This window comes from Ictalurus furcatus, chromosome 26 (assembly GCF_023375685.1).
Source record: "Ictalurus furcatus strain D&B chromosome 26, Billie_1.0, whole genome shotgun sequence".
Lineage (NCBI taxonomy): Eukaryota > Metazoa > Chordata > Actinopteri > Siluriformes > Ictaluridae > Ictalurus > Ictalurus furcatus.
In genome coordinates, this window is record NC_071280.1 from 19,084,052 (window position 1) to 19,100,095 (window position 16,044).

Sequence of the window (16,044 nt, forward strand, 5' to 3'; positions counted from 1 at the left end):
CAAAGTGTCCTGCACGTTAATTTAACTGCAATATAATGTAAAATATACCAGAAGCTGGTGAACACAATTCAATTCAATTTGATTTGTATAGCGTGTTTAACAATGGACATTGTCTTGAAGCAGCTTTACAGAAACAATAAACACAGGATAGAGATTTTAAGTGTGTGAATTTATCCCTATTGAGTGAGCCGGTGGTGACGGTGGTGAGGAAAAACTCCCTGAGATGATATGAGGAAGAAACCTTGAGAGGAACCGGACTCAGAAGGGAACCCGTCCTCATCTGGGGAACGACGGATAGTGTGAGAGTAAAAGAAAGTTCATTATGGTTTAATATGAAGTCTGTTTGTTGAACTAGTCCACTGTTCACTAAAGGAGACCTGAGTGTAAAACTGCATGTGGTCATTGCAGTCCCAAGGCCATCGCAGCAACCGTAGTCCCAGCAACCACAGCAAGAACGTCCATGTGAAACTGAGGTCCAAAACCTTTTTATGGTAATTCAAGTGGTACCATCCTCAGCATCTCCAGGCTGTAGCCTCCAGTTGATGAGAGTGCCACAAGAAACACAGACAGAAGGCACAGAGCATAATAATATATATTATAATAATGTGTTTCATAAACATAACTGCACATCACGTACTGTGTGCTGGAGTTAAATCTCCTAAAACTATCAGTCATGGAATGGACAAGGAGCCCAATTAATTTACCAACTAATGTGTAGGTCAAAAAGTTAGCTATTATAGCTTCTTCTTCTTCTTCTTCTTCTTCTTATTATTATTATTATTATTATTATTCCTGTTTCTGTTGTCGTTGTTGTTGTTTGGAAAAGTATCTACAGTAAATCTAAAATGTTTTTGCACTGAATAAAAAAAAGTCATAAAATAAGCATTTATTAAAAAATAATACTTCTTTTACATTTATTGTAAAGAGAGCAAGAAGCAAAAAGAAAGTAAACTAAAAACTGCTTCACCTGATAGTCAAGTTAGAACAACACACCAGTTTGGGAGAATAAAGATAGTATTAATTAGCATTCAAATATTTCTAAAATAGTATGTTGTAGTAATAAATTGAATAATATACGGTGGAAATGTGATTGCTTCATTTAAGAGTATATTTCTTTCTAGAACTCATTTATGACAAAAGAGAAACGTGTGAGTAAAAGACACAAACTTTAATAATAAGAGAAGTTGCCAGCAGTAATATAATACAGAGTATATAATGGTGAAACATATACAGAATAACAGTAAATGGTTAATATATATTTTTAGCTAGTTTACCATGGAAACAGTGAGAAAGTCCAAACGTTTCAGTCCAGATGTGCCTGTTTCCTTCTTTTAAGAACAATAGAAATTGAATAGATTCTAAAATGTGTGTACAAGCTTTATTTAAAATGTCAACAACAACAAAAGATACAAAGCTGCATAGCTCATTACAGCGGAGTATAAGCAGGTGTCCATTTCTTCACCTCTTCTTTCTTGTTCCGAAGATGCTGATTGGTCAGTCATCCAGAGAGGTCTCCTGGGGTGAACTAATCTTAAAATATCACAAAACTGAGGTGTAAGGGTTTTGTGCCAATGTTGTTCATTTAATATTGCCGTAGATGACTGAATTACTCTCTGTTGTTTCATCGTAAGGCCTGCAGAGGAGAAAATAATAATAATAATAATAATAATAATAATAATAATAATAATAATAATAATAAAAATAAAAAATAAATATAGTTTCAGAAGTGATCTGCAGGGTCCAAGCACTCCAATGGCCAGTTTTTGTCAATGTATATTAAAGCTGCAGTAGGGATTTTTTTTGGTTAAAAATGAACAAAAATCAATTATTGATTATTATCGATTAATTATTGATTATTGATGTTGTTATGTCAGGTCCGTAAACAGAAAGAAGAAGAGCCGGCTACTGTATGGGGTGTGTGGGAGCTGAGGGTGGTGGAGTGTTTGTAATGCATCCCTTGGGGCCCCAGTTATATGCCAGTCATATTCAAACAACTGGTAAATCAAATGCGTAATCAAAGAACCGTAAAGACTAAAGTCACCTCGTACTCACCAAACAACAAATAGGACAAAATGCTCAGACAAGGAGACATAGGGAACACTTGCATTAAATTTGTCGATCGAATAAAAATAAAGAGAAATACAGAAATACTCTGTTGTCAAGCACTGGAGCGAATATACAACCCATACGGATAACTCACACCATCAGATTCATCCACGCAGAGGAGCAGTGCCGATGCCCAACCCACATAAATAAATAAATAAATAAATAAATAAATAAATAAATAAATAAACTCCGCAAGTAACTTGCAATTTTATTTTTCAACCAGAGATGGCGGTAGAGAGGCAAAAGTTCAGAACTGCAGATTAAGATATATATATTTTCACTATATAAAAAAAATTCTATATGCAGTATATATATATATATATATATATATATATATATATATATATATATATATATATATATATATATATATATAAAACTGTTTTATTTACAATTTTTTGATATCCATGGGAGCAGAGTGGTTTTGTGAATTTCTTTTTTAACAAAAGATCAAAAGTTTACATTTTTCACAGCCTTCTTTGCTCATATTTGCCAAGGGTGCCAATATTTAGTGGAGGGCACTGTACACTATATAAACCACAGATAAATATATATTGTTCATGTTTTATCATGGTTGCTCAAGGCTAATGCTGTAAAATGCAAACCAGGGTCTGCACCGCTAAGACTGATTAGCATGTGAATGGCCACGGCATTTACACATCTCAACATGTTTGTTTAAAAAAAATATATAATTGTTGGGCGTTAGACTCCCGAGTGTTTCATCACCAATATAGTGAAGATATTAAAAAAAAAATCCAAGGACTATTTCTCAAAAGTAGGTTTTGTATATTATGCAATACATCTTAAATGTTCAGTCATTTTCCCCTGATTTTGTAACAACCCAATGTAATATTTATGATTTGTCCTGGATTTTGTAAAGCAGCCGGGGCTAAACATGTGTTGCGTCATTCAGCCTCGGCCGCTTTACAAAATCCATGACAAATCATAAATATTACATTGGTTGTTACAACATAAGGGGAAAATCACAGAAACAATAAATATGATAAACATGAATCAGCATTAACAGGTGTGATAGAATAAATCCAACCTGGAAATAAGCTGAAAATAGAGAGTATGGAATCAGAAACAATATCAGGAGTGAACATACACACACCAGCATGGGACATCTAATGTTAATGAGTGAACAGACTCTACAGGTGCAAAAATGAAGGTTAAGTTCACCTCACCTGTGTGAAGAGGATAAGTGTACAGAAGTGTACTGAACATCATCCTCCTGACGATTCTCCACCACTTTATCACATCGCTGCTGGACACTAGCATAAAGAACCTGCTCAGAAGCTCTCATTGCAGTTCTCCCAGTGTTCCTCGGTTGTGCGATGCTTGCGTAGTGAACTTCATCCTGATTGGCTGAGTGTGAGCCAGACTGAGGTGCGTCACTGGCTTCAGATTGAGCAGCGACACTATCCTGAATCATAAAACAATAACACATTTCAGAAAATTCTGGATTTGAGGTGTTTATTTAGGTGAATTATTTATATTAGATAAATAATTACAAGGTTTGATATAAAGTACGACGCCGTGAACTCTACATCACTGTCAATGGCTTTTTTTTTCTTCATTGTTCTCTCCATCTCAGGAGTGGAGTTAGTAAAAAAAATGTTTTTAAATGCACCTTTTAAACATTATTTTTATTTCCACTCAAAATAAATCTTGCAAACTATTCCCAAGCGGTTAAACCCGGCAAACTTACAGGCAGTTAAAAAAGGAAACTCTAAGACCACCTACTTTGTTTAAACATTTCTGCTTGACAATTACATTCTAAAATCAGAAATCCTTTTCATTGAAAACAAATAAGTAATTAACATTAAAAAAAAAAGAACCATTTTTCAACTGCATCATTACTTCCTAGAACACACCGCGGCCTACAAACATGGCTGCCCCGGACTACGCTCCCCAGAATCCACCGTCACTAACCTGCTCCCAGCCACCTGATGTCTGATCATATACACCGTCCGCATTAGAATAAATTGTTGCTTTTTTGCACATATTCATATAAAGAATGTCATCATTATGCACATAACAGCAATAAAGACGAAAAGCTTATCGACTCACGTGTTTAACAGTGCGCTGTTCTGACCAGCAGTACATCTTTTTTCTCCTGTATGAAAAAAATGATTAGCAACCCGCTAATAATCGCACAACTGCATACGAGCTGAAATACTACTGTACTGTACATGCAAGGACTTCTGGGACGACAATGAACCGTCAGCTTTAACCAGAAGGTCAGGTTTGGCATTTTTCTTTGCTTTTTACTTTTCATATTTTCCACTTACTGTGTCTAGTGTATATTCTGGAGATACAGAAACATCTTTACATATATATATATATATATATATATATATATATATATATATATATATATATATATATATACAGTACAAGACTTTTTAATATGTAGACTAGATTTTTGACAGCTTACCTCAAAAGCACAATGATGAGAACAAGTGATAAACCTGATAGACACACGATGACTGGAATCACTGCGTTCAGCACTTTACTCGGCCAATCTGTCAACCAAGAAAGATGTCAATCTCACACACATTTTAAGCATATAATCAACGAGGTAGCAAGTTTCCCCCCTTACCAACTACATTCAGAGTTACACTGATGGAGTACTGATGTCCGACTTCATTACTGCACTTGCACTTGTACTGTCCACTGTCCTCAGAGCTGATCTTGGAGATGGTGTAGGTCTTTTCTTTTCCTACTGATGTCGTCCCCTTAAACCAGGTGTAGTTCTTCACAGGTGGGTTAGCATCACTGCTGCAGGTCAGAGTCACTGAACTGCCCTCCACTATTTCACCAGAGGAGCTGATGGACACTGAGACGTTCTTTGGAGGATCTAGAGAGTTCCACGATAAGAATGATGAAAGCAGTTCAAGGCCATAAGCAGTGTGGATTTTTCTTTCCTCAGCTCTTGAATATAATTTTCAGCTCATCTCAGTGCTTTTATTTAACATTATGTCTGGCTCCTAATGAAAATAAAACCCACTTCACTGCACAACAGAGTCATAAATCTGAGAATCTTTTTATACTGTAATAATTCTGGGACACCTTCTTGTTATCATGCCTGTATGTGCTCGCATTTTCCCTTCACATGGTCAACATCCAATTCTGTATAGATTTATTATTCCTAAATGCTTAAAGTTATTAGCACCTGTGTGTGTGTGTGTGTGTGTGTGTGTGTGTGTGTATGTGTGTGTGTGTGTGTGTGTGTGTGTGTGTTTCTTTTTTAATTATATGCTCATATAATAAACATTTTTATGTCCTACAATGACACTGAAGGCACTTCAAGGTCATTACGTTTTCAGTACATTTTCCTTCATTTCTGTAAATATGAAGAGATTTATGATCTATTGAGTTATAAAATATATAAGAAGGTAAATAAAGCTCACATCTGACTCTGAGGGTTTGATCAGGAGAGGGGAGATGTTCATATCCTCTTACAGCACAGCTATAACTGCCTGCATCCTTACTGCTGACCGGCTGCAGGTGGAGTTCATTGCTCTTGGGGGTGTTTGTGGTTAAATCACGTCTGTTTTTGTACCAGATGAATGTTGGATCAGTCAGACTGCAGGTGGTTTTACAGGTCAGAACGGCTGATTGTCCCTCTGTCACTTCTGCAGGAGCGATCACCTGAAGATCTTACACACCGAGAGAAACATTCAATCAGGAAAGCTGTCCTGAAGACAGTAAAGTGTCTACTGTTAAACTCTGCTCTCTCACAGTGTTTTTCTATCTAATGATAATCATTTCAGTTTTACATTCAGTGTTAATAACCTTCTCAACTCTGGAGACTAGTCGCTTTTACCACAAGCACCTATTGTTCAATTTAATTTATAAAGAACATGTTAGAGATCTTCAGTAATCCGCTTCAAAACTCTGACTCTCCTGTATCTAAAGAGAGATTATGTTCAGAGTGATAGATGTAGAAAATAAGATGATTTTATTTACCTGTAACAGTGAGTGTAACTCCAGGTTCACCCTGGTATCTTTCTTTTTCTTCATTTGTTGTGATTCTGAACCAGTACTTCTGTTTATCTGATTTCTTCACGTCACTCAGTCTGAGGGAGAAGTGTTTCTGTTCATCTCCTGAATACGCCACTCTGCCTGAGTAACCTGAATCATTACGCAGATCAGTCGGTTCTTTACCCTGAACTGCATTTATTAACCAAAACCTGTTCTTCACTGTAAGATGTGTTGGGTGTGTGTACGTGACGTTCATAAACACTGTAGATCCTTTTAAAGCACAGAGATTTAGTTTGCTGTATGTCACACTCCATTCATTCCCAAGAGCTCCTGAAACATGACACATGAAAGAGGTGATTAGAGGTCATTATCCTGAGCCCCATAAAACACTGAGTTATCTTACAGCTTCACTTCTCTCCTCTGGAACTCCGGGAGATACAATGTGTAAGGAATAAACCGCTGTGTGTGGTGCTGTTATAGTAAAATAAATGGTGTGATGTTGATTATTTTCCTACAACAGCATGACCACAAGTGTTTTATTCATCTTCTACCACGTTATATTTTTATTTCTTTACGGTTACAACGTACACAAAACAAGTTAATGTTGTCACTTCGGTTAGAGGAACTACACAGAGTCATTGCGTCACCATGGTGCCCAAGTAAACACAAAGCGTACTGTAAACTCCTCTGTCCTGTACGAGTCCCTGCGAATGAGCTGTTGCTATAGAAATGATAATGTATTAGAACAAGCGCATTAATATAAACCGATCTGTAGCTGTTTTGGAAAATTAATCAATTACAATCCGGAACAATTCACCAGTGCAATGGCGATGTAAGCGATGTTAATGTCAAGGAAGAACCCTGTACACATTTCAAGGTAAGTAGATCATGAAATAAATAAATTGGCAGCACTGACTTACCGAGAATCATGAGTTGAGAGAAGAGCAGCAGCTGAAACGTGATGATGGGCGACATCCTCAAAGAAACCTGTAAATAAATAAATAAATAAATAAATAAATAAACAGCCAAGTTGTAGACTTCGCCCACCTCAGAAGTGCATATTAATGATAACCTTTACACAGATGACTCTTCTCATGAAGCAGTAAACTCACATCAGTTATTTCTTCAGATGCCAATAATTTCTCAAACTGCTTCTCCTGAGTGTACGAGGGAAAACGTTTCTGACGTCTAACCATGCGGTAGGACGTCTCATTTCGAACAAAACCGACAGCAGCCACATAAAAGTTTCTCTTCCTTTTTTTTTTTTTTTTTAAAAAGCTGATTAACTAAATTAATTGTACAGTTTTAGAGGTTTTAGCAGGTTTAGAGGATGGACTTGCTTACATTAGCATTACTGTATCTGAATAAATCTGTCTCACACCTGCACAAACTAATGATTAATAACGAGCATGATTAATAAATAGTTTGTATTGTAAGTCTACACGAGCAGTGAGTGTTTCCGGGACACAATTTCCTCTTTTTTATTCATTTTGCAAGTGAGTGAAGATTTGCGCAACTTGTTTAAGCAACGCTCTGGAAAAAAACACAAAACGCCACTCAAAGGCAACATTAGCGTTGAAATATAACTGCTGGAGGACGGGCGGTGTAGGAGAGCACGGTATTGTTCAATATTGTTCTCTCATGATAATCATGTTTAATATGTTCACAGTGTTCATTAGGACCTTCGCCTTCTGGTTTGTATATCAATCGTTTACATACAATAAACCGATATGATGTATTTTTACGGGTTACGTCACACAGATTATAACTACACAGCATAAAAATAACTACATTATTTAATAAATTAAGACACTACAGCAATCCGGTCTTGTCAGTCCACATTTTCTATCCCTGGATTAAAAAAAAAGTTAAAAATCCCAGGCTTCAGCATGCATGTGCATGTATTTACATCCAGATCTAAACACTGTGTTAAAATCTGTTCTCCTAATCGAGGCTCTACTGTACGCCTCGAAAGTATAAACCCACTCACAGGTCATTTTAATCATCTGAATCAACATAGGGTTAGGGTTAGGGTTAGGATAACAACATTAACTTTCATGAGTATAGTTTTCTTAAGGAGAACTTTAACTGTGTAAATAGTGATGAAAGTTTTGAACAGACTCTGAACACTTTCCGGTGAGAGACATGGCCCATGCTGAGTGTGAAACCAGTAGCAGGTTATTGCTGGCTAATGCACTTTCTCTACTGCAAAGCATGCAAGTTTCCGCCGTTTTAAATTAGGATCCTCAAAATTGCAGAACAGTGGAACTTCCCCATCAGTCCACTGGTTTTCTTATTTAGTTCTCACAGCTAAAAATGAAGACGATGAAGAAGAAAGAAGAGCAAAATTGTATTCGGGCCTTTAGCGTGCACTAGCTGGAATTGAAATGGACTTAACTGGGATTATACTGCAGGTCATGATTAGTTTTAAAGTAGACCATGTTATTGGGGGAAAATGGAGGAAAAATTCAAATTCAATAGCTTGGAAAATCATTATCCAGTCAAAAATGTAAAGTTTGGTTACATGAGTATTCACACCCCCTAACCCCCCCGCCCCCGTTACTGTGAACCCCCAAATAACTTCTGCTGAAATGAGTTTCTATCATTCAGCTTTGAATTGCTGCCATTTTGGAGAAGTATACAGTCTGCTAGTAAGTTCTGTATGGATGGTAGACTTTACAGGCCCAGCAAAAAGGCAGTACATTTCACAAGCAGGCGTTTTATTTTAATAACTTATGTGTTATTGATCATTCTGATGCATGTACAGTACATGTGTATAGTCTAGACTCTATAGTTGTTCATAGCATAACACAAAGGATGGTAGTAGAAATAGAATGTAAGATCTAGATGGTTCTTTATGGTTATTTCACTCATATTAATATGTAAAAAAAACAAACATCATGCATCACGTTGCTTTATTAATGTATGATACATGGACTGTAATACGCTGTGGACATTTGTGATCACTGTAGGGCTCAGTGTGTATGACAGAATATGAATCAAATAGTCACTTATTTAGGTTTGAGTACACTGTAAAAAAAAAAATTAGAAAGTAAAAAAAAACAAAAGCCTTGTTTCTGGGAAATGAGTCTCATTCTTTGTGTAAAAAAGATAAAATAATCTTGTCAAGCATGTTTTGCATTAGAGCGGTAATCTTATTTTTAAGAAAATATTAAGAAACTTTGTCTTAATAAGATCTTTCAGCAAATATTGAGCTAAATGTAATGATGTTTTTCCTTATTTAAAGACTAAGACTACTTGCAGGACTTAATTTTTTTCAATGAAGCAGCAGTGTGCCATGGTTACGCTGAAATCCACACTGAACTACATTACCCATCAGCCCCAGCATGTCACATGACCATGTCACGCATCCCACTGATCACTTGCACCTGTTCTGTGGTACCACTAATAAGCACTCCTACAGAAGTTCTTGTTTTTTAGCCCCTAATTGTCAAGCTTTTGTTGTTTGTTGTTTTCATGTGTGCTACAGCAATGTTAAATCACATAACAATGCTTCTGGTGCTTTAATAAGTCAGTTATTTATGTGTGTTATTCTTAGCTAATTATTAATCTTAGATTACAGGATAAATTCTTAAAGTCAGCTCAATCAAGAGACTGAAATACTCATTTTAAGTAAGTTTACTTTACAATAACTGAGTTTTCGTCACTTGTAATAAGCACAGCTTGCTTTAAATTTTGGCACTTTTGTCTCGATTTAAGATCCAATAGCATTTTTAGTCACTTGATATTCATGCTATTTTCAAGAATTCTTACCAAGTTGCTTTTGCTTACCCTATTGGCAGATTTTATTTTTGATTGATTTTAGTACACTTTAACTAGATTTAAGTGTGCTCTGCTTGTTTCAAGAATTTTTTTTAGCAGTGTAGTGTGAGGAAACTGATAATAAGACCCCCCTCCCCCCCGCCCTCAAATATTATTTTGGCTATTGGTATTGACAGTAATCAGTAAGACTGGAGGCCTGTAATTTTTGTTGTTATAATTACTGAACCTCACTGCTCGAGGGGTTGAGCTGCACTGTCACAGCGTGTGTTATGGTCTCTAATGATTAATATGTCTTGTAAATAATTACAGAACATAAAGACAACGGTGAGCAAATAAAGAAGCTACATTACCCCAAACATGCATTACTTGTGTGCAACAGTAGCTTCATTTAGGCTTCAGTCGTTTGACTTATTGAATAAAATCAGCTCTCATCATACAGTAAACATACACGTGATGCAGTCTGGTGGCATGTTCTCAGTGGTACATGGGGTAATGTGTGGTGTAGTCTGTTTCCACTGTAAATATCACATTACGGCCATTACATTGTGTCCATGCTCTTTACACAGTAGTGTCAAAAGACAAAAATATCCTGTCTTATGTCTAGTTTCATGAAATGAATTTTCTATTATCCACTCACAGCATGAGACTGCAGTGCTAATTGTGTGCTACAGAGTGATTTTTTTTTTCAGCGCCCCAACATGGCAGATCTCACTCAGCCAATGATGTGCTTTGTAAACAATGACCAAAAGCAAATGAGGCATGGAGGGTATCTATGCCATCGATAGATGAGCTCTGATTGCTCTGCGTACATGTCCTGAGATATTGCCTGTAAACTCTGCAAATTAAACTTGTGCCCAAAATGTATTTCCAACATTTATGTGTTGACAGAAATATTGTAGCTGAGGATGCATGGGGATAGATGAATGAATGTTGACGAAGCTTGGTCTACAGCTGTTTGGGTGGAGATTTTTATTCCAACCTATTATCATTATTATTATTATTATTAAAGATAGTATGAGTTTAAAAAAAAAGCAGCTCCATGTTCATGAATAACTCTGTGGTGACGAGTGAACTGTGATTGTCTAGTTCCTAACATTCTTGCTCAAGTTTTTATTGAGTGGTGTCAATTTCTTGTGTGATTTACACTGATGAAGTGATGAAACACATCTCCCTCTGGTGTTCAGTCTCAAAACCAAGTGTTAAAGAAAAGTTTTTTTTTGTTGTTTTTTTTTTCCATCAATGTGTAAAGTCTGAATGGGAAAAAAACTCACAGAAGCATTTTAAATGTGTGTTATAGTGCACAAGCATTTATTTACATCAGTCATCATCACCACACTCTCTCTCTCTCTGATATCTTCACCAAAATTAATGTCATTAATATCGCTGATTACAAGGTTCCCTGGTGCACTAGTGGCTAGCATGTGGTGACCATGAGAAGCTGGAGCAGCCAAAAGAGGGAATATTGCTGATTACCAAAAATATTTAGCTGCAGGATTAATGCAATAGACATTATATATATATATATATATATATATATATATATATATATATATATATATATATATATATATATATATAAAAACTCACTGCCATATTCTACAAGTCAGAGGACATGGGTGTGTCAGCAGGACAACTGGGATTAGAAATCTGTAAAAAAAAAAAAAAAAAAAAGAGAGAGAGTTTAAAAAGAAAGAGGGCACACCTTATTTAATTTGGCCAATCGGCTGTGTAACAACAAAGTAAAAACATCAAAATACCAAATAGCTTAATTTAATAGGACATAGATTTACAAAAATACAAAAGGTTTCAGTTGGTTAGCCGGTCATCAATCAATATGTATTATTGTAACACTGTCTTAATAAATAAATGTTTTGCTATGCTTTCTTAAATTTCATTCCATGATGGAGTTTCATTTTAGAGTGAAAAGAATATTACAACATACTACAAGTAACTGTGTTCCCTTTCAAAGGGAACTCCAAGCTGCATTAGCTGAATTCTGTGGGAAGTGCCCTCGTGCGTGACCGGTATCTGACGCTTGTGTGACATCATGCCTGCCGTGTAGAATGTGGAAAAGTTAACGTCACTAAAAGGCCATCTGGCAGCATGAAAACTACTGCCAAATGTGACTCCAGGGCATCTGTGTACTAAACTACCTGGATGACGGGTTAATTCAAGCATGATCCAGGAAACTGATGATTCAACATCAAGATGTTGTTCTCGCCCAGATGAAGAGCTTGGGGCTCAGGTTGAACCTCAAGAAAAGTATGCTTTCTCAAGTGCAGAGGACAACTTTTCTAGAGGTTATTAGGATTCTACTACAATGAGGGCGTTTCTATCCCAAACATGCGTAGGGTCAATCCTATCAACATTGAGCAAGATAAAGCTGGATCTCGGCATCCCTCCAGTCTCTATGAGAGACTGTTGGGGCTTATGGCAGCAGCAGCCAACATCATACTGTTGGGCCTATTGCACAGGAGACTATTTCAGTGGTGGCTGAAAGAAATGCGGGCCGTGTTTCTAGCATTAATGTGCTAGTTGTGACAAACAACACAGCAGTGGTCTCACCCATCAACCACCAGGGAGGATTATGTTCAAGCCCCCTGTTCAGGCAAGCACAACTAATTCTTCTCTGGGCAGAGGGAAAGTTTTTGTCAGTGAGTGCAATGTACATCTGGAATATGGGAGCAGACATCCTGTTAAGGCAGGGGCTGAGGCCCAGGGATTAGAGGCTCCATCCTCAAGTGGTGGAGTACATATGGTGGAGGTTCGGCCAAGCGGAAGTGGATGTCTTTGACTCTGAGGAGACAACGCACTGCCAGCTATGGTTTGTCCTCACTCCTCCCACAGCATTGGGGCTGGATGCCATGGTGCACATGTGGCTGTGGTCATATCTGCACGTTTTTTCTGTGCTTGCTCTGCTCCCACAAGTTCTAGCGAGAGTTTGCCAAGACTGACTACGTCTGCTGCTAGTAGCACCTTATTGGCCAGCTCGAATATGGTTCTCAGAGATAATATCCCTGCTGAACAGCACTCCTTGAGAGATTCCCATCTACAGGGATCTACTGTCTCAAGCCAGAGGGCTGATTTATCACCCTCGGCCGGAACTGTGGAAACTGTGGGTCTGGCCCCTGAGGGGCACCAGGTCATAGATTCTGGTCTCACAACTGAGGTTCTAGAGACCATTTTGAATGCTACAGCACCTTCCATGAGGAAATTGTATGTGCTCAAGTGGCGACTTTTTGTCTCTTGGTATGATGAATGTCAGCTAGACCAAGTAAACTGTGCAATAGCTACAGGTGGCTCCTTCTACATCTATGTGGCCGCCATTTTGGCCAGCCACGCCTATATTGATGGAGCCTCTGTGGAGCAACATTCTCTAACTTTGAGGTTTATGCATGGTATCAGGTGGCTGAGGCCCATCTGCAGACCATGCATACCTTCCTGGGACCTTCTGTGGTCTTGGAAGGTCTGTCAGGTGCCCCAGTTGAACCCTTAGAGTCAGCCTCAGAGAAGCTTCTGACTCTAAAGGTAGCTCTTCTGCTGGCCCTGGCATCTCTCAAGTGAGTAGGAGATCTACAAGCTCTCTCTGTTGCCCCTTTCTGCCTTGACTTTGTCCCTGGATTATCCATGGCCTTCCTATATCCTTGGCCGGATTATATTCCTAAAGTGCCTACATCTGCTGCCCAGCCAGTAGTGTTGCAGGCTTTCTGTCCTCTGTTCCTCACACCGAAAAAGAGAAATTGCACCTACTGTGTCCAGTAAGGGCTCTCTGTACTTAAGTCCACCGCTCTGGCTAGTGGCGTAAGTCTGGGCAGCTGATGGTCTGCTTTGGTGGAGAGAGTAGAGGTGATGATGTGTCAAAGCAGCGCATCTCTAATTGGATAGTGGAAGCTATCTCTATCGCTTATGAGGCGCGTGGTCTCTCTACTGCAGCGGTGTGGTCTGTGCCACACAAATTCATTCTATATCACAGCTTGGACATACAGTCCATCCTGGGCTCGAGTGTCTTGCAGTGACCCTCGGGCTCGGATATTTTTATACAGGCCATACCCTCGGTATGACGGAGTGGGTATTGTCGTTCCCACAGCGTGTAGCTCACGCAATGTTGAGGTCCCTTTGAAAGGGAATGTCTGTAACCCTGTTCCCTGAGAAGGTAGCCAGTAGCTTTGTCATACTGGGGCCATATTGCATCTTTGCTTCAGATAATAGAGGCTGACGGCACGGTTCACAGGTGCTGTTTTTATATCACACTATGCGCTTTATTGCCATGTCACCTGATCACAGCAGGCCTATAAATAGGCGTGATGTTACACAAGCTTTAGACACTGGTCACGCGTCAGGGCACTTCCCACAGTGTGGAGCTCACGCATCGTCTCATTCCCTTCTCAGGAAACAGGGTTACATGTGTAACCCAGACAGTTTTCAGTAAACTGCTGGCTCAAATTTAGCCTATTACCCAAAAACACTTAAAATTCAACATAGAAGCCAATACTCACATCTACCTCTGAGCCCAGTTGGAGATAGAAAAAAAGACACCAGCCATGAGTGAGAAGAAGCAAGGGTCCAGATTTATTGTTCTGTTCCACCACATGAGATCCACACCAATGAGAATTCTCAGAAGTGATCTGATACCCTGAGCTTAAGCTCCAGTATTTATACTGTATTTACACAGTAAATAACCAATATGTTTCAAGAAGACTATGATATCAATACCAATAGGGTTAAAAAAAGAGCTATTCAACTTACCATTAGCTCAAAAAACAGGGCTTTTCAACTTACCATTAGCGCAAAAAACAGGGCTTTTCAACTTACACATAGAATCAAAACCAGGGGTTTTCAAATTACACATAGAATCAAAAGTGGAGAGACAAAATGACTCCAGAAGTGGAGAGTCATTTTTATCCACAACAAAACACTTACTGCAAGTGTGTGATACACATCATCAGATGTCCGGGCCGCGAGGTCGAGAGCTGCGTACGTGTCGTCTTTAGCGCTCGGCCTGACGTTCTGCGGAGAGGAGGGGTGGAGAACGTGAGCAGGTTCTGCTGAAGATCTTTACAGTGAGAGTTTATTATGAAAAAAAGCAGCCACCTGATGGACATTTCTGTAATAATTCACCTGATAGTCACCTTCATCTGCCTTTTTCTTCTGTCTCTTTCTTCTGCTCACACAAAGTCAAATATTTATCCATCGTGAGCTTCTTCAGAGGAATTAGTGATGAATTTATCAGTAAATGCCCAAGTAAACACAAAGTGTACTGTAAACTCATCTGTCCTGTACGAGTCCCTGTGAATGAGCTGTTACTATAGAAACGATAACATGTTTGTTATTAGAACGTGTGTGCGCATTAATGTACAGTAAACCTGTCAGAATTGCTGATCTGACAACACTGATAATAACCTATCACAATCCAGAATTCAACAGCGCTGTGGTGTAAGCCATGTTCATATCAAGGTAGAATCCTTTACACATCTCAGGAACATTATAAGTAAATAACGAAATGAATGAATGATCAGAACTGACTTACTGAGACTCATGAGTTGAGAGATGAGAAGCAGCTGAAATGTGATGATGAACGACATCCTCAAAAAAAAACCCTGTAAAATAATAATAATAATAATAGTAAAATAAAATAACAGCCACGTTCTAGTCTTCACCAGCTCAGAACTTTGAGTAAACTCACATCGGTTCTTTCATCAGATCCCAACAACTTCTCAAATGACTTTTCACAAGTGCATGTAAACGCCCCAAAATCATGTACGAGTGAACACATTTCTGAGTTCTGAGCATGTGGTAGGAGATCTTATTTCTAACAAAAGCAACAGCAACCATATCAGTTTCATATCCTCTTTTTTTTTTGGAAGCACAGGGAGAACATGCAAGCTCTGACATGCACACAGCTGTGGCTGGAGTCAAACCCTTGACCCTGGAGGTATGAGGCAAACACACTAACCACTAAGCCACTGAATAACAGGTTGGTTTTTTTTTTTTAATTTTTAACTTTTTTTATTGTTGCTGTTGGTTTCCATATTGGACTGCAGATGGCAGTCTAGAAACAAAGCTTTGTCTAAAATTAGCTCTCAATCATGTGAGTCTGATGTGTTAGAGTAGAAAATCTCCTAAACTGATATTAGTGTGGATTTCCACATGTTAATGCTAATGAGT

At 38.3% G+C, this 16,044-nt stretch overlaps 1 protein-coding gene across 2 annotated transcripts; it reads right to left on the reverse strand.

Moving 5' to 3' along the window:
* Positions 1 to 1,004: 1,004 nt before the first annotated feature.
* On the reverse strand, positions 1,005 to 15,716 carry LOC128602189 (B-cell receptor CD22-like). Of its 2 annotated transcripts, XM_053615820.1 has the most exons (11): positions 15,407 to 15,716; positions 14,998 to 15,182; positions 14,800 to 14,886; positions 7,017 to 7,083; positions 6,082 to 6,426; positions 5,523 to 5,771; positions 4,712 to 4,969; positions 4,547 to 4,634; positions 4,180 to 4,225; positions 3,294 to 3,532; positions 1,005 to 1,633 (listed from the first exon to the last, which is right to left on the reverse strand). In XM_053615820.1, exons 4-11 carry the CDS (start codon positions 7,069 to 7,071, stop codon positions 1,579 to 1,581), a joined length of 1,335 nt encoding a protein of 444 aa, XP_053471795.1. In that variant the 5' UTR covers positions 7,072 to 7,083; positions 14,800 to 14,886; positions 14,998 to 15,182; positions 15,407 to 15,716; the 3' UTR covers positions 1,005 to 1,578. The 2 variants fall into 2 exon arrangements, with proteins under 2 accessions (XP_053471795.1, XP_053471793.1); XM_053615818.1 differs by lacking the exons at positions 14,800 to 14,886; positions 14,998 to 15,182; positions 15,407 to 15,716 and adding an exon at positions 7,209 to 7,511.
* Between the last annotated feature and the right edge of the window lie 328 nt (positions 15,717 to 16,044).

What these genes read in the sequence shown, in the direction of transcription:
- LOC128602189 (XM_053615818.1), bottom strand. Translation starts at nt 7,292, where the DNA reads ATGGTTAGACGTCAGAAACGTTTTCCCTCGTACACTCAGGAGAAGCAG. An exon ending in AGTTACACTCACTGTTACAG is followed by an intron (nt 5,772 to 6,081) that starts GTAAATAAAATC and finishes TCGGTGTGTAAG; the next exon opens with ATCTTCAGGTGATCGCTCCT. An exon ending in CACTTATCCTCTTCACACAG is followed by an intron (nt 1,634 to 3,293) that starts GTGAGGTGAACT and finishes TCTCCTCTGCAG; the next exon opens with GCCTTACGATGAAACAACAG.